Source organism: Pristiophorus japonicus, chromosome 4 (genome assembly GCF_044704955.1).
Source record: "Pristiophorus japonicus isolate sPriJap1 chromosome 4, sPriJap1.hap1, whole genome shotgun sequence".
Lineage (NCBI taxonomy): Eukaryota > Metazoa > Chordata > Chondrichthyes > Pristiophoridae > Pristiophorus > Pristiophorus japonicus.
The window spans coordinates 289,836,173-289,859,616 of NC_091980.1; the positions used below are offsets into that span (position 1 = coordinate 289,836,173).

The 23,444-nt window shown below is 45.3% G+C and overlaps 1 protein-coding gene across 1 annotated transcript in view; it reads left to right on the plus strand.

Moving 5' to 3' along the window:
- The window catches only part of LOC139262377 (fibulin-5-like), a 164,361-nt gene that overhangs the window by 46,838 nt on the left and 94,079 nt on the right, over positions 1-23,444 (plus strand). The window contains exons 2-4 of the mRNA XM_070877565.1: positions 9,454-9,535; positions 15,681-15,729; positions 17,109-17,384. Of these exons, the coding sequence (XP_070733666.1) occupies positions 9,454-9,535; positions 15,681-15,729; positions 17,109-17,384 (407 nt within the window). The remainder of the gene's footprint in view (positions 1-9,453; positions 9,536-15,680; positions 15,730-17,108; positions 17,385-23,444) is intronic.

A 23,444-nucleotide genomic window follows, 5' to 3' on the forward strand; every position in this document is an offset into this window, starting at 1 on the left:
TAGGGGGATCAAGGGGTATGGCGAGAAAGCAGGAATGGGGTACTGAAGTTGCATATTCAGCCATGAACTCATTGAATGGCAATGCAGGCTCAAAGGGCCGAATGGCCTACTCCTGCACCTATTTTCTGTTTCTATGTTTCTAAGAAGAAGGTTATGTTACTGGACTAGTAATCCAGAAGCCTGGAATATTAATCCAGAGACGTGAGTTCAAATCCTACCATGGCAGGTGGGGGATGTTAAAATCAGTGAATTGAATAAATCTGGAATTAAAAAGCTAGTATCAGTATGGTGATTGTCAGAAAACCCCAGCTGGTTCACTAATGTCCTTTAGAGAAGGAAATCTGCCGTCCTTACCCGGTCTGGCCTATAATTGACTCCAGACCCACAGCAATGTGATTGACTCTTAACTGCCCTCTGAAATGGTCTAGAAAGCCACTCAGTTATACTAAACCGCTACAACAAAGTCAGCACTGTGGGAGCACCTTCTTCACACAGACTGCAGTGTTTCCAGAAGACGGCTCACCACCATCTTCTCAAGGGCAATTGGGAATGGGCAATAAATGCTGGCCTTGCCAACGACGCCCACATCCCATGAATGAGTCAAATATAAATCTGCACCTTCGATCTCAATAATGTTATTGGCCCCAAAAAACATCACTAAGAAGTGAATGGTTCGTAAACTTGTTCATACATGCCACGGCCGTGATTGTCCCAATTCCGTTAAACAGTGACTCAGCATGCTACCTGTGTACCTGTGAGAATCAACGCCGCTGTTACAGTGTATACACACGAAACCGAAGCTTAGATGATTCTGCATCAGCATTAACAAAACAGCGTTAAAATTCAATGAAATGTCACAAATTCACCTTAAATTTGTCCACTCGAAGGTTGAACACTGTGTCCTTCCATTAACCCTAAAAATGGCTTTGGGCTCCCATTCTTGTCATCACAATTTAATATATGTGGGTAGAATAAATGAAGTACAGAGACACGATGAGTTGCTAGTCCGTCTGCTTGTTTAGTAGGCCAGAGCAAACTGAGCATGTTCATACTAAACCATGAGACAAACCATGTGATAATACATTACAGACATAGACAGAATAAGTGAGTGGGCAAAACTATGACAATGTGTGCAAGTGTAAGGTCATCGGCTTTGGACCCAAGAAAGCTAAATCATAGTACCTTCTAACTGGTGAGATACTAGTGACTATAGAGGAACAAAAGAGATTTGGGAGCCCAAGATACAAATCATTAAAAACCAGGTACAAAAATAAATCAAATAGGATAAAGGAAGGCTGGCCTTTATCTCAAGGGGGCTGGAATGCAAAGGGGAGGAAGTTATGCTTCAGGTATACAGAGCCTTGGTCAGACCCCATCTGGAGTACTTCATTCAAATTTGGGCATGGAACCACAGGCCTTGTAGCGGGTGCAGCACAGATTCACCAAAGTGAAACCGGGGATGAGAGAAACATAGAAACATAGAAACATAGAAACATAGAAAATAGGTGCAGGAGCAGGCCATTCGGCCCTTCTAGCCTGCACCGCCATTCAATGAGTTCATGGCTGAACATGCAACTTCAGTACCCCATTCCTGCTTTCTCGCCATACCCCTTGATCCCCCTAGTAGTAAGGACTTCATCTAACTCCTTTTTAAATATATTTAGTGAATTGGCCTCAACAACTTTCTGTGGTCGAGAATTCCACAGGTTCACCACTCTCTGGGTGAAGAAATTTCTCCTCATCTCGGTCCTAAATGGCTTACCCCTTATCCTTAGACTATGACCCCTGGTTCTGGACTTCCCCAACATTGGGAACATTCTTCCTGCATCTAACCTGTCTAAACCCATCAGAATTTTAAACGTTTCTATGAGGTCCCCTCTTATTTTTCTGAACTCCAGTGAATACAAGCCCAGTTGATCCAGTCTTTCTTGATAGGTCAGTCCCGCCATCCCGGGAATCAGTCTGGTGAACCTTCGCTGCACTCCCTCAATAGCAAGAATGTCCTTCCTCAAGTTAGGAGACCAAAACTGTACACAATACTCCAGGTGTGGCCTCACCAAGGCCCTGTACAACTGTAGCAACACCTCCCTGCCCCTGTACTCAAATCCCCTCGCTATGAAGGCCAACATGCCATTTGCTTTCTTAACCGCCTGCTGTACCTGCATGCCAACCTTCAATGACACCCAGGTCTCGTTGCACCTCCCCTTTTTCTAATCTGTCACCATTCAGATAATAGTCTGTCTCTCTGTTTTTACCACCAAAGTGGATAACCTCACATTCATCTGCCATGCATTTGCCCACTCACCTAACCTATCCAAGTCGCTCTGCAGCCTCATAGCATCCTCCTCGCAGCTCACACTGCCACCCAACTTAGTGTCATCTACAAATTTGGAGATACTACATTTAATCCCCTCGTCTAAATCATTAATGTACAGTGTAAACAGCTGGGGCCCCAGCACAGAACCTTGCGGTACCCCACTAGTCACTGCCTGCCATTCTGAAAAGTCCCCATTTACTCCTACTCTTTGCTTCCTGTCTGCCAACCAGTTCTCAATTCATGTCAGCACATTACCCCCAATCCCATGTGCTTTAACTTTGCACATTAATCTCTTGTGTGGGACCTTGTCGAAAGCCTTCTGAAAGTCCAAATACACCACATCCACTGGTTCTCCCTTGTCCACTTTACTGGAAACATCCTCAAAAAATTCCAGAAGATTTGTCAAGCATGATTTCCCTTTCACAAATCCATGCTGACTTGGACCTATCATGTCACCTCTTTCCAAATGCGCTGCTATGACATCCTTAATAATTGATTCCATCATTTTACCCACTACCGATGTCAGGCTGACCGGTCTATAATTCCCTGTTTTCTCTCTCCCTCCTTTTTTAAAAAGTGGGGTTACATTGGCTACCCTCCACTCCATAGGAACTGATCCAGAGTCAATGGAATGTTGGAAAATGACTGTCAATGCATCCGCTATTTCCAAGGCCACCACCTTAATACTCTGGGATGCAGTCCATCAGGCCCTGGGGATTTATCGGCCTTCAATCCCATCAATTTCCCCAACACAATTTCCCGACTAATAAGGATTTCCCTCAGTTCCTCCTCCTTACTAGACACTCTGACCCCTTTTATATCCGGAAGGTTGTTTGTGTCCTCCTTAGTGAATACCGAACCAAAGTACTTGTTCAATTGGTCCACCATTTCTTTGTTCCCCGTTATGACTTCCCCTGATTCTGACTGCAGGGGACCTACGTTTGTCTTTACTAAACTTTTTCTCTTTACATATCTATGGAAGCTTTTGCAGTCCGTCTTAATGTTAGCTGCAAGCTTCTTCTCGTACTCCATTTTCTCTGCCCTAATCAAACCCTTTGTCCTCCTCTGGGTTAAATTGTGAGGCTAGGTTACATAAACTTGGCTTGTCGTCCCTTGGGTATAGAAAGGGCTGATCTGAACGAGGTGCTAAAAATTTTAAAACGATTTGCTCGGGTAGGTACAGAGAAACTATTTCCTCTGATGGGGAATCAAGAACAAGGGGGACATAATCTTAAAATTGCAGCTCGGCCATTCAGGAGCAAAATCAAGAAATACATAAGAACATAAGAAATAGGAGCAGGTGTAGGCCATACGGCCCCTTGAGCCTGCTCCGCCATTCAATAAGATCATGGCTGATCTGATCATGGACTCAGCTCCACTTTCCCGCCCGCGCCCCTTAATTCCTTATTCCCCTATCGTTTAAGAAACTGTCTATTTCTGTCTTAAATTTATTCAATTCCCAGCTTCCACAGCTCTCTGAGGCAGTGAATTCCACAGATTTACAACCCTCTGAGAGAAAAAATTTCTCCTCATCTCAGTTTTAAATGGACGCCCCCTTATTCTAAGATCATGCCCTCTAGTTCTAGTCTCCCCCATCAGTGGAAACATACTCTCAGCATCCACCTTGTCAAGCCCCCTCATAATCTTATACGTTTTGATAAGATCACCTCTCATTCTTCTGAATTTCAATGAGTAGAGGCCCAACCTACTTAACCTTTCCTCATAAGTCAACCCCCTCATCCCTAGAATCAACCTAGTGAACCTTCTCTGAACTGCCTCCAAAGAAAGTATATCCTTTTGTAAATATGGAAACCAAAACTGCACGCAGTATTCCACTTATGGCCTCACCAATACCTTGTATAGCTGTAGCAAGACTTTGCTGCTTTTATACTCCATCCCCTTTGCAATAAAGGCAAAGATTCCATTGGCCTTCCTGATCACTTGCTCTACCTGCATACTATCCTTTTGTGTTTCAGGCACAAGTACCCCCGGGTCCCGCCGTACTGCAGCACTTTGCAATCTTTCTCCATTTAAATAATAACTTGGTTGATTTTTTTCTGCCACTTTCCAACATTATACTCCATCTGCCAAATTTTTGCCCACTCACTTAGCCTGTCTATGTCCTTTTGCAGATTTTTTGTGTTCTCCTCATACATTGCTTTTCCTCCCATCTTTGTATCATCAGCAAACTTGGCTATGTTACACTCAGTCCCTTCTTCCAAGTCATTAATATAGATTATAAATAGTTGGGGCCCCAGCACTGATCCCTGCGGCACCCCACTAGTTACTGGTTGCCAACCAGAGGAATGAACCATTTATCCCGACTCTCTGTTTTCTGTTAGTTAGCCAATTCTCTATCCATGCTAATATATTACCCCCAACCCCATGAACTTTTATCTTGTGCAGTAACCTTTTATGTGGTCCTTGTAAAATGCCTTTTGGAAGTCCAAATACACCACATCCACTGGTTCCCCTTTATCCACCCTGTTTGTTACATCTTAACACATCATAGAAATCATAGAAATTCAGAACTTCCTCCCCCAAAAGGCTGTGGATACTGGGTCAATTGAAGCTTTCAAGACTGAGATAAATAGATTATTTTTCATGAGTTGGGTGTCCTATTAAAGCTGTGAAAATGAACACCTTCATAAAATGAGATGAACAGCTGACAAGGAGCAGCATTGACATTGCTAAGGATATACACAAATGGAAATAATGGAGTGGTCTGTGGAGCATAAGCTGCTATGGAAGTCTTGTACCAAGGAAGATATTTGAATCATAGAATCATAGGGCCCAAGTTTCGAGCCGCGCCTAGAACGGCGCAGTCCCGACCTGGACGCCCGTTTTTCGCACCACAAAGTGCGCCTAAAAAAATCCTCTGTATTCTCCAGCTCCCTGCAGGTCCTCTGGCCCTCGGCGCAGCGCAGCAGGAGCTGTAGAGGCGGAGCCAGGTTCCTGCGCTGAAAACAGTGCCGAGACCTCTGCACATGCGCGCTACAGTGGGCGCGCATGTGCAGTAGCTCCAGGCGCCCAAAACTGTATGGGAGGGGCCCGAAGCACGCAGCCACTAGCCCTGGCCGAATGGCCTCACTGGGGCTGCGTGAATAAGGCTCCTCCCACGGCCAGCTCCTGCTTCCTCCCGACCCGACTCGACTCCCACTTCCCGCCTCCGGACCGGACCCGACACCGACCCGACTCCCGCTTCCCCCCCCCCCCCCGCCCCCGGACCGGACCCGACACCGACCTGACTCCCGCTCCCCACCCCCCCCCGCCCCCGGACCGGACCGGACCAGACACCGACACGACTCCCGGACCCGACACCGACATGACTCCCGCTTCCCCCCCCCCCCACCGCCCCCACCTCCGGACTGGACCCGACACCGACCCGACTCCTGCTCCCCCCGCCCCCGGACTGGATCCGACCTGACCTCCCTCCCCCCGACCTGACCTCCCTCTCCCTCCCTCCCCCCGACCCGAACCGAACCGACCTCCCTCCCACCACCCCCCCGACCCGCGCTCCCCCCGACCCGACCCAACGCCACCTACCTGTAAATCTGGTGCTGGGGACAGGCCCTGCCCGAAGTCTCGGGCCCGGCCCGTTCAGCCTCCCTCCCCCTTCTCTTTTCCCCCCCTTCTCCTTTCCCCCCTTCTCCTTTCCCCCCTTCTCCTTTCCCCCCTTTTCCTTTCCTCCATCTCCTTCCCCCCCAATCTCCTTCCCCTCCCATGTCCTTTCCCCCCCATCTCCCCTTTATCCCCTTCTCCCCCCCTCCCCTTCTTCCCCCTTCTCCCCCATCCTTCCCCCTTCTCCCCCATCCCTCCTCCTGCTCCCCCCCTCTCTCCCTCTATCCCCCTCCTCCCCCTCCCCTCGCTGTCAGAAACACAGACACTGACAGACAGAGAGTGAGAGAATAAACACACAAACAGACAGAGAGATAGAGACACTGACAGAGACACACTGGGGTGGGGGGGGGAGGGGGGGGCATCCCAGCATGCTGTTGGAGGGCTCCCGGTGTTGCAGTCGGTAAGCAGAAAATGTTTTATTTATTGATTTAAAAAAAAAATTATTTCTTATTAATTTTTTTTGATTGATTTATTGGTTGATTTATTGTTGTATTTATCATTTATTATTGATGATGGCTCTTTATTTGTAAAACTGAAGTGTTTAATGTTTGTAAACTTCCCTTTAAACCCCCCCCCCCCACCATTCCCTACGCCTGATTTGTAACCTACGCCTGATTTTCTAAAGTGTAGACAAGGTTTTTTCGAGCGTACAAAAATCTTCACTTACTCCATTCTAAGTTAGTTTGGAGTAAGTTTTCACTGACGAAACTTTGAAAACAGGCGTAAGTGGCTGGACATGCCCCCTTTTGAAAAAAAATTCTGTTCCAAATTGAAACTGTTCTAACTAACTAGAACTGGAGCAAACTAAATGACGAGAATTCCGATTTCTAAGATACTCCGTTCTACACCAGTTGCTCCTAAAAATCAGGAGCAAATCATGTGGAAACTTGGGGCCATAGAATGGTTACAGCACGGAAGAAGGCCATTCAGCCCGTCGAGCCCGTGCCGACTCTCCGCTAGTTCCACTCCCCTGCCCTTTCCCCGTAGTCCTGGAATTTTTTTTCCTTCAGATACTTATCTAACTCTCTTTTGAAAGGTAAGATTGAGTCTGCCTCTGCCACCCTTTCAGGCAGTGCATTCCAGATCTTAACCACTCGCTGCGTAAAAAAGTTTTTTCTTCCGTCGCCTTTGGTTCTTTTGCCAATCACCTTAATTTGATAAGGATGATGAATATAGAATGTAAGGTTATAAAAGTATCTTTATTCTTTCGGCTGGGTGAAATCCATGATGCGCCTGACTGCAGGTAGCCAATGGCCTAAAAAGATTATTTTTGTTTGATGTATCTATGCGCTTACTGTATGAGCCCAATGTAGAAGAGTAATTAGGTACAAACAGAATCATCCCACCGCTTTGAGTCTTTCTCAGTTTTTCAGTTTCAAAACCCTTGTGCAATTTGGACATGATCATGATATCCGGAATGAGGTGGACTGAGCTGAGCAAGTATTATTCAGGCAACATAGATTAAAATAAAATCATTTAGATGCCAAGTTTGTGTTTGCAATGGCTGACCACCATTGTTCACATGTTTATTGATATCTGTGTCAGTCTCTGTGGGAGGGAAGACATTTAAGAATTTTTATTACATTACCCCAGGAAACATTTAGAGCAAATTACTGTAACTAAACAATCACAGCTGCCTCATCACATGATCCGGCCTAAGGCCGATAAATACCTGAACGCTCAAATCCATTCACATAAATTACCTTCTGTTTCTTTCCTATTTCATTAGGCAGTCCCAAATGATCTAAGTGACACTTTATCAAATAAGCTTGCTTACTACGAATACACGACATCCTTCCGAGCAATGAGCTGCGTCCTCTGCTGGGCTATCAGCCCATCGTGAGCCCAAGGGCTCTATCTGTCTGGCTGAATTTTAATCCCATACTAATGTCCTTGACATGGTGACCCACCACCTTAAAAATGGAATTTTGTCTGGTGGCGATTTACCTTGCCAGATAAATATGCCGTGTGCATGTATTTCTGTCGCAGTTCTGCTCAAGAGTTTGGGAATGTTGTCTGGATGCCAGGGAGGAAAGGCCACCTATGGCACAGTTACAAATGAGAAGGCTGTTTCCTCCCTGGGCTGTGAGAAACGGACAAAATAATTTTAAAAACACTGAAGTTGTTTAACATCTGACAAAGTTGGGCGACATGGTTTAGAATCATCTTAGTTCAGTTAGTAGCGCTCTTGCTCCTGAGTCAGAAGGTTGTGGGTTCAAGTCCCACCCTCGGACTTGAGCATATAGTTCAGACACTTCAGTGCAGTACTGAGGGAGCGCTGCACTGCCGCAGGTCTTGTCCATCGATGAGCTATCTGCCTACTTGAGTCGTTCAGGTGGGTGTTAAATCTCCACTTGCACTCAATCAGCATTAACAAAAATAGTTTTTAATGGTAATTCATCTCACAGCTGTTTGTGGGATCCCGCTGTGCACCAAATGACTATTTCTACTGGCGTAGTATGATTCATTGTGAAGAATTCTTGGTGAGAGATGTCATAAATTATTATTTAAAAACAATCCAAATGTTAATGGCCATGCTGGTAGAATATTGTTCATTGCAAGAGTTGTGAGGTGATTTTCCTGTTGGGGAGGGGGTCCTGAGGGGCACTCGACAATTGCAGCATATCTGAGGTGCAATGTGGCCCATTTCATTTTTAAATCTCTTTCTGACACACTTGCACTGGTGGATGCCAGGAATTCAGCAACATCCCTGATGCCCAGCGTTTCTAAGGGAATCATGACAGGAAATATGTTGGATGATGTATGTCAATACCCTATCCTTTGAACACACAGCCCAAATATAGATGGGCTTATTCAACAAATGCCATAATTTCCGAATAATCCCCAGAAGTAGTGGGAAGGGTGACCTTTAGGATCATTCCAGGTGGATTAACTAAGATGCGCCAAATGGTCTTCCTCATCCTTAACTATCTTCTAAACTATGGAATTCCCTCCCCAAGCCATTCCACCTCTCTATCTCACACTCCTTCTTTAAGACACTCCTTAAAATCTACTTCTTTGACCAGGTTTTTGGTCACTTGTTCTAATATCTCCTTATGTGGCTCGGTGTTTGATAATGCACACGTGAAGCACCTTGGGGCATAAAGGTGCTATATAATTGTTGTTCTGATCCTTTGAACTAGAGCACCACGCAGGTTCACATGAGGAAGGATGCTGATCTTCAGCGGTAGTGTGTTAAGGAGTTACATATATGAACTTATTATGAATAAATCTTGTAAGATCTTAGGGTCCATGTGATATCCTCTATTTTTCCTCCAATTATACAAAACTATAATGGCCATGGGAGTTTATTGAAACTAGACTTTTTTGGAGGGTTGTGCATGGAATTGTGAATGAATGAATGAGTGAATGCGTGAATGGGTGAATGAGTGAATGAGTGAATGGGTGAATGAATGAATGGGTGAATGAGTGAATGAATAAATGGATGAATGAGTGAATGGGTGAACCACTATTGCAGTGCATCTTTAATTTTCTCTATATTGGTTATGTTGCAGAATGCTGGCCGTATTGGTACTGACGGTGATGTTGATCAGAGCTGGGCAGGCTCAGGAGGTTGATTCAGCGGTGTCATTTACGGTAATGAAACTTTAGAAAGATGTTCTTACAACAGACCGATTGAAGTAAATGTCATTAAAAAAGGAGTTGGTAATCAAGGGAAGAAGTGGCGAACTTGTCCTATTCACATGTGGACATATGGGCCCTTGAATGAATAGTTGAGGTCGGTCAAAAAGAAATTGATATCAAAATTTTGAAAGAAATTCATGGGGAACCAGTCATATCATTCATGATCACTTTAGGCATAACATTCAAACACTACTGGGGCCAGAGGTGGGATCAGTGCTGCAGGTCAGAAATAGGATCAGTACTGGGGTCAGAGCCAGGGGTTGTGCTGGGGTCAGATGTGGGAGTAGTGCTGTGGGTCAGAGGTGGGAGCAGTGCTTGGGGTCAGAGGTGGGAGCAGCACTTGGGGTCAGAGATGGGAGCAATGCTGGGGGTCAGATGTTGGAACAGTGCTGGGGGGTGGTCAGAGGTTGGAGCAGTGCTGGGGTCAGAAGTGGGAGCAGTGCTGAGGATCAGAGGTGGGAGTAGCATTTGGGGTCAGAGGTGGGAGTAGCACTGGGGGTCAGAGGTGGGAACAGCACTGGGGGTCAGAGGTGGGAACAGCACTGGGGGTCAGAGGTGGGAACAGCACTGGGGGTCAGAGGTTGGAGCTGTGCTGAGGGTCAGAGGTTGGAGCAGTGCTTGGGGTCAGAGGTGGGAGCAGCACTGGGGGTCAGAGATGGGGGCAGCGCTGGGGGTCAGAGGTGGGGGCAGCGCTGGGGGTCAGAACTGAGATCAGTGCTCGGGGTAGGAGTCAGGAAGAGTTTTTATCTTTGTCTGCAAAGGGAAACAAGTGGATCATGACAGCTACATGCTTGCTCTCTGCGTGAAATGCAAATGTTTGACACATATGTAGAAATATTTAAACCTTTGTAAGGATTGTGAGGGTAAATAGTGTAAGATCATTTTCAGTGGTTGGGGAATCAGAACACCATACACAATAAACAGGTGATTAGCTAATTGGATTGAAGGAATGGCATTAAAGCATGGAACCTCCGCTTGTTGGAGTTCACTTTACACGCTCGCTTTACATTCTTTTGTGTGCTCATTTAACCAAGGCTCTAACCTGTAGTGTATGCAGAAAGAGTCATACTGAACACTGTGAGCTCAAAGTAAAGTGTGACCTTAGTCTTTTATTGCAGGTCTCCAGAGTGCCTCTCCAACCTGTGAAGCCTTCTTAAATACCTGTGCTCCCAAAGGATTATGGGATCCCTTGGGACTCCAGGGGATGAGCCCTCTGGTGGCCGTACAGAGTAAATATAAGTCCACATATATAACAACACCCCCCCCCCCCCACCCCCCCCTCCCGCCCCAAAAGTCAATAGTGTAACTATTTACAATGTGAGTCGATCTGGGGCCCTTCTTGCCCTGGTTGATTGTCTCGGTGTTGTTGAATCATTTGTTGGACCCTCGCTGGGCTGCTGTGCAGCTAGTCTTGCTGGGCTGCCTGGTGTGTTGGGTCCAAGCTGGGTTGCTCAGGATAGCCCGTGAATCTGAGTTTGATTTGATCCAAGTGTTTTTGGTGAATGAGTCCATTTGAAAGTTTGACCCGAAACACCCTGCTTCCCTCTTTGGCCACGACAGTGCCGGGAAGCCACTTGGGACCTTGTCTATAATTTAATACAAATACAGGATCATTAATTTCAATCTCGCGTGACACATTTGCGTTATCATGGAATGTACTTTGTTGAAGCCGCCTGCTCTCTACCTGTTCATGTAGGTCAGGGTGAACTAACGAGAGCCTTGTCTTAAGTGCTCTTTTCATGAACAGTTCAGCAGGTGTGATCTCAGTGAGTGAGTGGGGTCTTGTGCGGTAGCTAAGCAGGACTCGGGATAGGCGAGTCTGCAGTGAGCCTTCAGTTACCCTCTTCAAGCCTTGCTTGATGGTTTGCACTGCTCGCTCTGCCTGACCACTGGACGCTGGTTTAAACGGGGCAGATGTGACATGTTTGATCCTGTTATGGGTCATGAATTCTTTGAACTCAGCACTGGTAAAACATGGCCCGTTGTCGCTCACCAGGATATCGGGTAAGCCGTGTGTGGCAAACATAGCCCGCAGGCTTTCAGTAGTGGCAGCGGACGTGATAGCCGACATTATCTCACATTCAATCCATTTGCAGTACACGTCTACAACCACAAGGAACATTTTACCCTGCATAGTCGACGTGTACCCGAGACAACGGTTTGGAGGGCCAAGATCATAAACTTAGCGGCGCCTCCCTGGGTACATTGCTTAACTGCGAGCATGTATTACATCTGTGAATGCAGGACTCTAAGTCCGCATCGATACCGTGCCACCACATGTGGGATCTGGCTATCGCTTTCATCATTACGATGCCTGGATGGGTACTGTGGAGGTCACTGATGAAGGTGTCTCTGCCCTTCTTGGGGATCACTACTCGATTGCCCCACAGAAGGCAGTCTGCCTGTATAGACATTTCATCTTTGCGCCACTAGAACGGCTTTATCTATTCCTGCATTTCCACTGGAACACTGGACCAGCTCCCGTGAAGCAAACAGCTTTTGACTAGAAATAATAAGGGGTCCTGGCTTGTCCAGGTTTTGATCTGCCGGGTAGTGATGGGTGATTGCTCACTCTCAAATGCTTCCATAACCATGGCTAGATCTGCAGGCTGCGCCATTTCCACCCCCGTGGTGGGCAATGGTAGCCTACTGAGAGCATCGGCGCAGTTTTCTGTGCCTGGCCTGTGGCGGATGGCGTAGTTGTATGGGGACAATGTGAGCGCCCATCTCTGGATGTGGGCCGATGCGTTGGTATTTATCCCTTTACTCTCGGAAATCAGGAATATAAGTAGCTTAAGGTCAGTTTCCAATTCGAATTTTAGCCCAAACAGGTATTGAAGCATTTTCTTTACCCCATAGACACATGCTAACACTTCTTTTTCAATCATGCTGTAGGCTCTCTCAGCCTTAGACAGACTCCTGGATGCATAAGCAACCGGTTGCAGTTTCCCGAAATCATTAGCTTGTTGCAATACACACCCGACGCCATATGACGACGCATCACATGCCAGTATCAAACACTTACATGGATCATACAACACAAGCAATTTGTTTGAGCATAACAATTTTCTCGCTTTTACCAAGGTATTTTCTTGGCTTTTGCCCCAAACCCATTCGCCACCTTTTCATAGTAAGACATGTATTGATTCTAACAGTGTGCTGAGACCCGGTAAGAAGTTACCAAAATAGTTCAAGAGTCCCACAAACGACCACAACTCCGTCACGTTCTGTGGCCTCGGTGCGTTCTTGATTGCCTCCGTCTTTGCGTTGGTGGGCCTGATTCCGTCCGCCGCAATCCTCCTTCCCAGGAACTCTACTTCAGGCGCCAGGAAAACGCACTTTGAGCGTTTTAACCTGAGCCCCAAGCAGTTGAGTCGACTAAGAACCTCCTCCAGGTGCTGCAGATGCTCGATTGTGTTCCGACCTGTGACCAAGATGTCGTCCTGGAAGATCACGGTGTGCGGGACCGACTTCAGTAAACTTTCCATGTTTCTCTGGAATATCACCACCGCTGATCGGATTCCAAACGGGCATCTGTTATAAACAAAAAGACCTTTGTGTGTATTGATGCAGGTGAGGGCCTTCGATGATTCCTCCAGTTCATGCGTCACGTAGGCTGAAGTCAGATCCAGCTTCGTGAACGTCTTTCCTCCCGCCAGCGTTGCAAAGAGGTTGTCGGACTTTGGTAGTGGGTATTAGTCCTGCAGGGAGAAACGATTGATAGTTACTTTGTAATCGCCACAGATTCTGATGGTGCCGTCTCCCTTGAAGACTGGGACAATAGGACTGGCCCGCTCGCTGAACTCGATCGGTGAAATGATGCCCTCTTGTTGCAACCGGTCTAGCTCGATCTCTACCCTTTCTCTCATAATGTATGGTACTGATCTCGCCTTGTGATGGATGGGTTGTGCCCTGGAATTAGGTGGATCTGCACTTTTGCTCCTTCGAATGTCCCGATGCCTGGTTCGAACAGTGAAGGAAATTTGTTTGAGACCTGGGCACACGAAGTGTCGTCAGCGGGCGATAGTGCTTGGACGTCGTCCCAGTTCCAGTGGATCTTTCCCAGCCAGCTCCTGCCGAGCAGCGTGGGACCATCGCCCGATACCACCCAGAGTGGTAGCTTGTGCACGCTCCATCGTAGGAGACCTTTACGGTAGCACTGCCGATTACAGGAATCAGTTCTTTCGTGTAAGTTCTTAGTTTTGTGCGAACTGGAGTTAAGACTGGCCTTGAGGCCTTGTTGCACCACAACCTTTCGAAAGTCTTTTTGCCCACGATGGACTGGCTCATGCCCGTGTCCAACTCCATTGACACCGGGAGTCCATTTCGTTCAACATTCAGCATTATCGGGGGAACAATTCGTGGTGAATGTGTGCACCCCATGTACCTCTGCCTCCTCTATCTGAGGCTCTGGTTCGTTGTGATCCTCCGTGGATCTGTCCTCCTCTGCAACATGGTGGTTTGCAGGTTAAATAGCCTTTGCAGCTCACCTGCACACTCGTTCCACAGCCCTTGAAAACGTACTCTTTGAATCGGCATGAATGGAAACGATGATCACTCCCGCAGCGCCAACAAGGTGTTAATGGCCTTGCATTCATCACCCTTAATGGTGGACTCTGAATCATCTGCGGACATGTAGCTGCAGGTATGTGTGACTTGCCCTGTATGTTACGATTCGAAAACAACATCACTTTGTTCACAGTACTTGTAGCAGCACTTGTGTGCTGAGAGATTTGCTTCGTATTGTCACTGGTGGCAATGAACGCCTGGGCTATCGCTATGGGCTTACTCAAGGTTGGGGTCTCTGCAGTCAAAAGTTTGTGAAGTATAGTTTCGTGGCCAATGCCAAGTATGAAAAAGTCTCTGAGCATGTGCTCCAAATGTCCTTCAAATTCGTAATGTCCTGTAAGGCGTCTCAGCTCGGCGACATAACTTGCCACTTCCTGGCCTTCAGACCTTTTCTCGGTGTAGAACCGGTACCTCGCCATCAGAACGCTTTCCTTCGGGTTCAAATGCTCTCGGACCAGTGTGCACAAATCGTCGTACAATTTCTCTGTGGATTTCGCTGGAGTGAGCAGATTCTTCATGAGGCCATACATTGGTGCCCCACAGAAGGTGAGGAGAATCGCCCTTCATTTGGCATTGCTCTCTTCCCCATCTAGCTCGTTGGCCACGAAGTATTGGTCGAGTCGCTCCACAGAAGTTTCCCAATCTTCTCCCACGGTAAATTTCTCCAGGATGCTCACTCTTCTCTGCATCTGTATCTCATCGCAGTTGTAGTGTATGGAGAAAGAGTCAGACTGAACACTGTGAGCTCAAAGTAAATTGTGACCTTAGTCTTTTATTGAGGGTCTCCAGAGTGCCTCTCCAACCTGTGAAGCCTCCTTAAATACCTGTGCTCCCAAGGGATTATGGGATCCCTTGGGACTCCAGGGGATGAGCCCACTGGTAGCTGTACAGAGTAAATACAGCTCCACATATATAACATAACCCATTTACAAGAAATGTATTAATGCCTGTGTAGAAAATAGCACACACAGCAACGTAGTTCAAGTGTTAAACATTTGTACATGATCTCTGCCCTAAAGGGTTAATTGGTGTCTATTAAAATTGTGAAAAAGGGAAATTGGCAAATAAGGAGAATCGATAGTTTTTATTTGTTTCAGTCTTCCCCCTGGAGAACCCCCCCCGCCCTTCAGTCCACGATGCCGGTCACCATTTTGTCGCTCTGTCCTCCTGTTTGCATCTCCTGCTTTTTAGCTGTTGGTTGTGAGCGATCTTGCTAAAGTACTGGTGATTGTTCTAGAAATATTGAAGGCTCTCATTGTTCCACCTCACTGCTTGAGGGAGGCCGCAAACTGCTAAACATTTCTTACTGAACAATTTTTTAAAAAAAGCATTGGAAAACTGCCGCAAGAAAAATTAAGCAACTAAAAGCCTGACTGTACCAGAATTTTAGTAAAAATGATCAGGACTCGAGAATTGAGAGGAAGTATGAAAAAAGTTGGTCAATGAATACAACAAATCAGCAAGTGGAAATCCACTGTTTGCTCTTACGTATGTTTAAATAAAGGGATTGTTTTGTGTTTATTTCCAGCAGTGCTCTGATGGATATCGGTTGGACCGTTCAACTGGACAATGCAGAGGTGAGATAGTTATTTTTCTAGGTTAGGTAGCATCTCGCAAACATCTCAAAACACCTCCCGCCACAATGAATTATTTTGAAGTGCAGTGATTTTATTTTTATTTGTTCATGTGTCGTGGGCATCGCTGGCAAAGCCAGCATTTATTGTCCATCCCTACTTGTTCTTGAGGAGGTGGTGGTGAATCTTCTTGAACTGCTGCAGTCTGTGTGGTGAAGGTACTTCCACTGTGCTGTTAGAAAGGGAGTTCCAGGATTTTGATCCAGCGACAATGAAGGAACGGTGATATGCTTCCAAGTCAGGATGGTGTGTAACTTGGAGGGGAACTTGCAGGTGATGGTGTTCTCATGCACCTGCTGCCCTTGTCCTTCTAGGATTGTTGGCTTTCTAAACAAATGTAGCTACCATTTTGGGCACAACAAACTTCAATGAGATGAATGAGCAGTTAATTTGTCCTTGGGTCTATTGGTTAAGGAAAGGATAGGATAGGATTTCCATTTATATAGTGCCATTTCATGGTCTCAGGAAGTCCCAAAGTGCTTTACAGCCAATGAAGTACTTTTGAAATGTAGTCCTGTTGGAATGTAGGGAAGCATAGCAAGGTCCTACAAAAAGCAATGAGATTCATGACCAGATAATCTGTTTTAGTGATGCTGGTTGTTGGACATCGGTTGATCTCCCCTGCTCTTCTTTGAATAGTTGAATAGTGCCATGGACTTGTTTACGCCTACCTGAGAGGGCAGTCGGTTTAATGTCTCATCTGAAAGAAGACACCTTTGGCAGTCCAGCACTCCCTCAGTGCTGTGCTGAAGTGTCAGCCTGGATTCTGTGCTGAAGGCTCTGGAGTCAGGCTTGACGTCGGCAACCTTTTGACTCAGAGGCGAGAATGCTTCCACTGAGCCAAGGCTGTGACTTTGAGGGAGAAATGTTGGTCAGGACGCCAGCAGCACTCCCTGTTCTTCAAATAGTGCCATGGAATTTTTAACCTCCATCTGAACCAGAAAAGGGAATCTCGGTTTAACATCTCAACCAAAGTATGGCATTCTGACAGTACAGCAGTTGTGCCCATGTGTGTATGTTGCTTGAAATCTCCCTGCACATCTCTATTTCAGTACTTGAAATGTATCACCATGATTTTAGATTTCGAACTGCTGGTGGTATAGACCATTAATCGCTGTACCTTTTATTAGGGAGGGAGAGGAATAGCTAGATCCCACTGTGTCAACCACTCAGTGACTTAATAAAGCAACACCACTGGTAGAAGAATTGTGAAAGCTGAAGTGGGTTTATGAAGGCGAATGGCTGCTAACCATTGAATAAAAATGGAACAAGGAGTCAAAGTCAACGTGACCTCTCAATTGTTTTTTAAAAAATTTCCACAGATGTTAATGAGTGCCAAACCATCCCAGATGCCTGTAAAGGAGACATGCGATGCATCAATCACAATGGTGGATACTTGTGTTTGCCAAGGACTGCTGCACTCGTCCTGGCAAATGGACCATCCAATCCCACGTACCCTGTGGCTTCACAATCGGGGTACTCTGAAACCTCAAGTTCATCTGTTTACCAACCAGCCTCAATACCCAGATATCCTGTTCCAGTGAGATCTCTGGTCTGTCGTTTTGGCTACACTGTGGATGACAACAACAACTGTGTAGGTACGTCACTGCTTTACTTATTTATCAAAGGCTCAGCTGCAAAAATGAGCTTACTCACTCGCTCCCATCTTAAGCTTTCCTGTTTTTTAACCTGCAAGAAAGTGGTGCATTTATTTTTGAAGCTATTTAGCACTCTGTACTTCACAGAGAAGTATAAGATTACGATCCATAATACAAGACGAATCATTTGGGACCTACTCATATGCAAGTTGTGCAACCTCCCTATCGGGTAGAGGAAACAAAGTAAAGATTTCTAAGTGGCTGAATTGAAGTTTTCAAGAATATGAAGGAGACTGACAAAGCTGATTAGGCTCATTGTACAACATGGAATTCAAATTCCAGGGACTGCAGGTTAAAATAAGAAAACTAGGAGTAAGAAGGGAGTAAGTTATCAGGAAAAGGCATGAGCAGGTCCAAGAGTCAACTATGTGTGTTTCTGGAGAATGGGATAATTGAGATATAATGAGCTCAAGAATAGATGGAGTTGAAACCAAATTGAATGAGCCTGTTTGGCAAATGCCGGCTTTCTGTTTCTAAAATCTTGGAGACATATTTTCTGATCAGCGCTCTTCCCATTTCAAATTAAATTACAACTACAGGACAAGGTAGAATGTGATACTTATTAAAGCAAAGAATAATTAATACCTGGGATGGTTTTCCATGTTGGAGAGCGGAGAAAAAGCGGAGGTATTTAAGTGGCCATTAGATGCTGTGATGGGAGAGGAGGATGCACAGGTTTCTCTGAAAAAATGTACTAGGTGGGCCAAATCTCTTCCTCGTCTTTACTGACCTCTGTAATAAATGGTTATTAGGGGACTAACTTACATATTTTCACTAATTTTTCAGGATATCTTGCCATCATTGGTTACAAGCAGGTAATCATTTGGTAAATTTCATTTTAACGTTTTGTGTAAACATTGTCAGTCAGTACCAAAGTTGACTTGTACCCTCTGAACAGCCATTGGTAAATTCTCCCACTAAGGCTTCAGTTTGTTTTTCCATTTTACCAAACTGACAAAGCATTCAGCATTCAGTGGGTTGCTGTGGTAGTGGGCCGCCTTCTTGAACCAAATGATTTGATACAACTGAGTGGCTTGCTAGTCCACTTCAGAGTGTAGTTAAGAGTCAACCACGCTGGTTTGGGACTGGAGTCACATATAGGCCAGACCAAGTAAGGGTGGAAGGTTTCTTTCCCTAAAAGACATTGGTGAGCCAGTTGGGTTCTGTAAGACTTTGTGCTATGCCATACGTGCTAGGGCACCAGGGGAAGCTGGGATTGGTTTAATTGGTTGGTTCACGCTATGGCTGCCAGCAAACTATTTGTTGTTTATAAATGATTTCTTCTAGTGTGGATAAAAGAAATGCAGCTGTTTAGAAATTGCAGATTTTGTTATGTTCATTTAGAGAACAAAAATAACCACATGAAAGTCTGATCTTATTCACAATGAATAATGTAGCCTCTGGTACATATATGTGCCCAGAAACAAACTACAGAAAGGGACTGTGCACTTCAAACACATGTTCTCATGAAAGGAAACAAGATCTACCTTGCCAAATAAGAATAATGGTTCTAAGATCATTTGTATAATTTGGCAGAAATTACCAAAGTTGGCAACTAACATGTATGGAAAATGAAATCTGAACCAGACTCACTTCAAGTCCAAGTGAGACCGAGGTGGCAGACTCAATGCAGTCCTTGTACTCAACACCAGAGATGACTTTAACGTGTTGGCTACACAGGAACATTCATCCAGAAACTTCCCACTTGTGAGTGTTGCTGCTGCACAGTGTCCGCTTGAATCCTGATCTGGAAAGAGCACTGAAATTAAACAAGTCACATCAATTTAAACAAGCAGCCACTTGATGCATTGAGTCACGGTCCCATGGAGGATAAGCTCAACATTTTCCTAAATTCTCTCTTGGGATGTGGGCATCGCTGGCAAGGCCAGCCTTTATTGCCCATCCCTACTTGCCCTGAGAAGCCTTCGTCTTTAACCGCTGGTAGCTGTTTGATACAACGGAGCAGCTTGCCAGACCACTTCAGAGGGCATTTGTATCGACCATATTGGTATGGGACTGGAATCACATGTTGGCTAGTCCTGTTATGGATGTCACGTTTCCTTCTCTAAAGAACATTATTAGTTGGGTTTTATGTCAATCCAACAGCTTCATAGCCACTTTTACTGCTGCCAGCTTTTTATTTCCAGATATTTAAAAAAAACATAATTCAAATGATCACATTGCTCAGGTGGCATTTGAACTGATGTTCTGTGGATTATTGGTCCAGCTAAGCAGACATAAGATTCGAGTAGGTGATGTGCCAAATCCTTCCTGAGGAGACAGCATAAAGAAACTATTTTCAAACTTAGGAGAACGGGTTGACCCTGTCATACTTTATCAGAATCACCCAGTGTGAAAATTCTTTCAAATCACCACTCTTTCCGAAAACAAGAATCATGTTTTTGGTTAACTACAACAGCTCCATCCATTTCTATAGAGCTTGTCACATACATTGTTTTTACTGAGTGGTGGAAAATACATATATTGTATATGAGATAATTATTATTGCTAATAATTTGGAAATATGAGAATACTTGGTGCTCATCTTTTCCTTTTTAGTTACCATCTCATTCTTTGTTTATAGTAGAAAATGGGAGCTGCCCGAAGAGAACTTATAGAAAACACTATAAACATATTGAGCCCACGCAGAATGAACCAACCCACTGCCTTTAGGGTAGATTTTCTTTTCTGAATTTTGTAACAGGAGGATCCCACTCACTCCCCCTCCAACTGATTTCACACCAAGTCTGCAGTGGCTGGTGCTAGTATTTCCACTTAGCCCCTCACTGTCCTCCAAGCAATATTACAACAACAACAACTTGCATTTAGATAGCGTGTTTAACGTAGTAAAACATCCCAAGGCGCTTCATTGGAACGTTACCAACAAAATTTGACACCGAGCCACATGAGGAGATATTCGGTCAAAGAGGTATAAAGGAAGGAAGGAAGGAAGGAAAGGGGAAAGGGGAAAAGGAAAGGAAGGAAGGACTTGAATTTATATAGCGCCTTTCATGACCACTGGATGTCTCAAAGCACTTTACAGGCAATGAAGTACTTTTGGCGTGTCGTCACTGTTGTAATGTGGGAAACGCGGCAGCCAATTTTAAGGACCATCTTGAAAGTGACGAGAGAGCTAAAGAGTCAGAGAGGTTTAGGCAGGGAATTCCAGAACTTAGAGCTTCAACAGCAGAAGGGCCGGCCGCCAATGGTGGAACGATTAAAATCAAGGATGAGGACAGAATTGGAAGGGGCAGAGATCTCGGAGGGTTGTAGGGTTGGAGGAGTGGGACTTACCTAAATTTGTCTCTTTTTGGCATACTTCAGATAAGGAACAAATAAGGAGAGATAGCCTGAATATGCTCCAGCACACAACATGCACATGTGCAAATTTCCCATCTTTTTCTAGCTTCAGGTTTAAACAGCTGAAGAGAGCCCCACCCTACAGTAGGAATGGGAAATGTTTCATGAATGGTTACAGCTGCACATCACTGTGGTTCTGCAGCATAGATAGTGTCTAAATACTTCATTCCCACTTCCCTTGTACTTTCTGATTTGCTGCCTATTTTCCCAAAGGGCAACATTGCAGGTATGGGAAACCTTGAACATGTTTGTGGAGAAAGGTGAGAGCAATTTGCTGAAAGTGCTTTAGATATTAGAAGAGTAAAGTTGCCAAACATTTGGAATTAAACACAAACAAGCTAACGGTGTGTGAAAGAACTGATACTCAACTGTGCTGAGATGGGGGAGAGGGGTGTGTGATTGGACCTTAAAATTAAATTGTAACAGTGTTGTTTGTGTAGCTCTATATTTCATTCAAAATCAACTTACAGACTTACAAGCACAGACTCTTGTCATCTCACTATTGTGAATGAGATTAAGCAAATAATGTCAGATCAGTTAACCTGCAAAGAAACTTAACTGAATTTCCATTCTCAAGAACAATTGAGTTGCTTTTACATGGGCCATAGAGGAATACTTATGCTGTCCATTCCCATTTATTTGCAGACTTCTTGATGGCCACCTTAGCAAATTCAGCAAGTTTACATTGGAGTTTCTCCCCCCCCCCACTCCCCCAACTCTCCATCACCACCTCCCCCCCACCCCGTAGACATGTGAGGCATGCGACTTGTAAACCAGTGGCACAGGCACATCACTAAAGCCCCAGTAAAACCTATAGGCAGTAATAAATAAAAAACTTGCGTTTAAATTAGCACTATTCATGATGTCCCAATGAACATTCTAGCCAATGAAGTACTTTTTTGAAGCGTAATGAAGGAGAGTGGAAGCAAGTCTTCCTCGATTCCGAGGGACTACCTATGATGATGTAGGAAACATGATTTGCACTCAGCAAGCTCCCACAAACAGCAATGTGATAATGATCAGATAAGCTGTTTTAGTGATGTTGGTTGAGGGATAAATATTGGCCAGGACACCAGAAGGCAAAGTTTTTGTGCCTGCGTGTGCAGGAGTATTTATTGTTGGCACACCGTTACTGATCAGAGTTAAGAGGCTTGCAAGATCACTGACCTTGGCAAACTTGGTCAGTTTATTAGATTTCTTCCTTAGAAGATTGCAGAGATTGGGCAGAGGCGGGTGATATTACAGGGGTCTAAGGGAGAGCGTGGGGGGTTGGAAGCTCAGCTAGGGGTCGAGCAGGACACCGAGTTTGTGAACAGTCTGGTTTGGGTGAAGCTGGAAAATAAACTGGACCAGAACAGGATCAGTTGCAATGGACACTGGAGGCATTAAGCAAGGGGAGAGGATTCACCAACCTGAATGGGTGGTGGAGGAGACACATTGTGTTAACTCTGAGCACATCAGGCATGTAAATAGATAGCAAGTCGCCTGCAGATTGTCGGCCACTGGATTGCAAGGGATGCATAAACTGAGTGGGATTGGTAGAGATTGAGCACAATGAGAGAACTGTGGGCTCATGAGGTCACTTTATGGTGCCACTCCAGGTGGATGGAGTTAAGATACAGATCAGCCATGATCTCATTGAATGGTGGAACAGACTTGAGGGGCTGAATGGCTTACTCCTGTTCCTATGTTCCTATCTCAAGAACACGTTATTAATTCACCAAAGGGACTCCATATTTATCACAATAATGGATCAGAGTCACATCTCGTTAGCAGAGATGCATAATTTATTATTTACAATCCCTACCGCTTATAGCGGGCACCGTTTGTGCGAATGCGATTTGCCCGCTATAAGCGATGGCCGTCATAACACCTGAAGAAAGTTTCTTTTCTCCCTGTAACGAGCCACCTGGTTTCCAGCCTCTTCAGTAGAAGATATCGGCGAGGAGCTTGTTTGCCCGCGACGGTGACTGGAAATTGCCCGGATAGAAAATGTGGAAATGTTAACTTTGCAAGAAGAGCAAAGTGTAACAGATGTGGAAAAGAAAGAACACGTGTAGTGGCGAAGCTAATCAAGGCTGGAGGAAGAGAAATTGGAGCGACTCTTGCAGAAAAAGAGCCATGGCTCTTTGAGAGCCAGTGACTGGCAGTGGGAATGTAAATTGGCCAAACGTGCAATATGTGCAACACTCCAAAGTATACCAAACAACAACAACTTGCCTTTATATAGAGCCTTTAACATAGTAAAACATCCCAAGGTGCTTCACGGGAGTATTATCAGACAAAACTTGACTCTGAGCCATATGAGGAGATATTGGGACAAAAGCGTGGTCAAAGAGGTAGGTTTTAAGGAGGGTATTAAAGGAGAAGAGAGAAGAAAGGATGGGATACGGAGGTGGATTTAATGAAAGAGAAAACAAAACATTTGCGAGAGAGAGTTCAAAGTTAAAACACACGATGCAGCATGTCTATATTTACCGGATAGTTTTCAAATCTGGGCCATTTATTGCAGCTGATGGACTATCGGCACAAATTCACTGGAAACACAAAAGAGTTCTGTCTGTGCTTTGACCTGTGGGGGAGGGGGACTCCTGCACAGTCCAGCAGGTTTTAGTGAAGCATTGTCATCTGAAAATATTA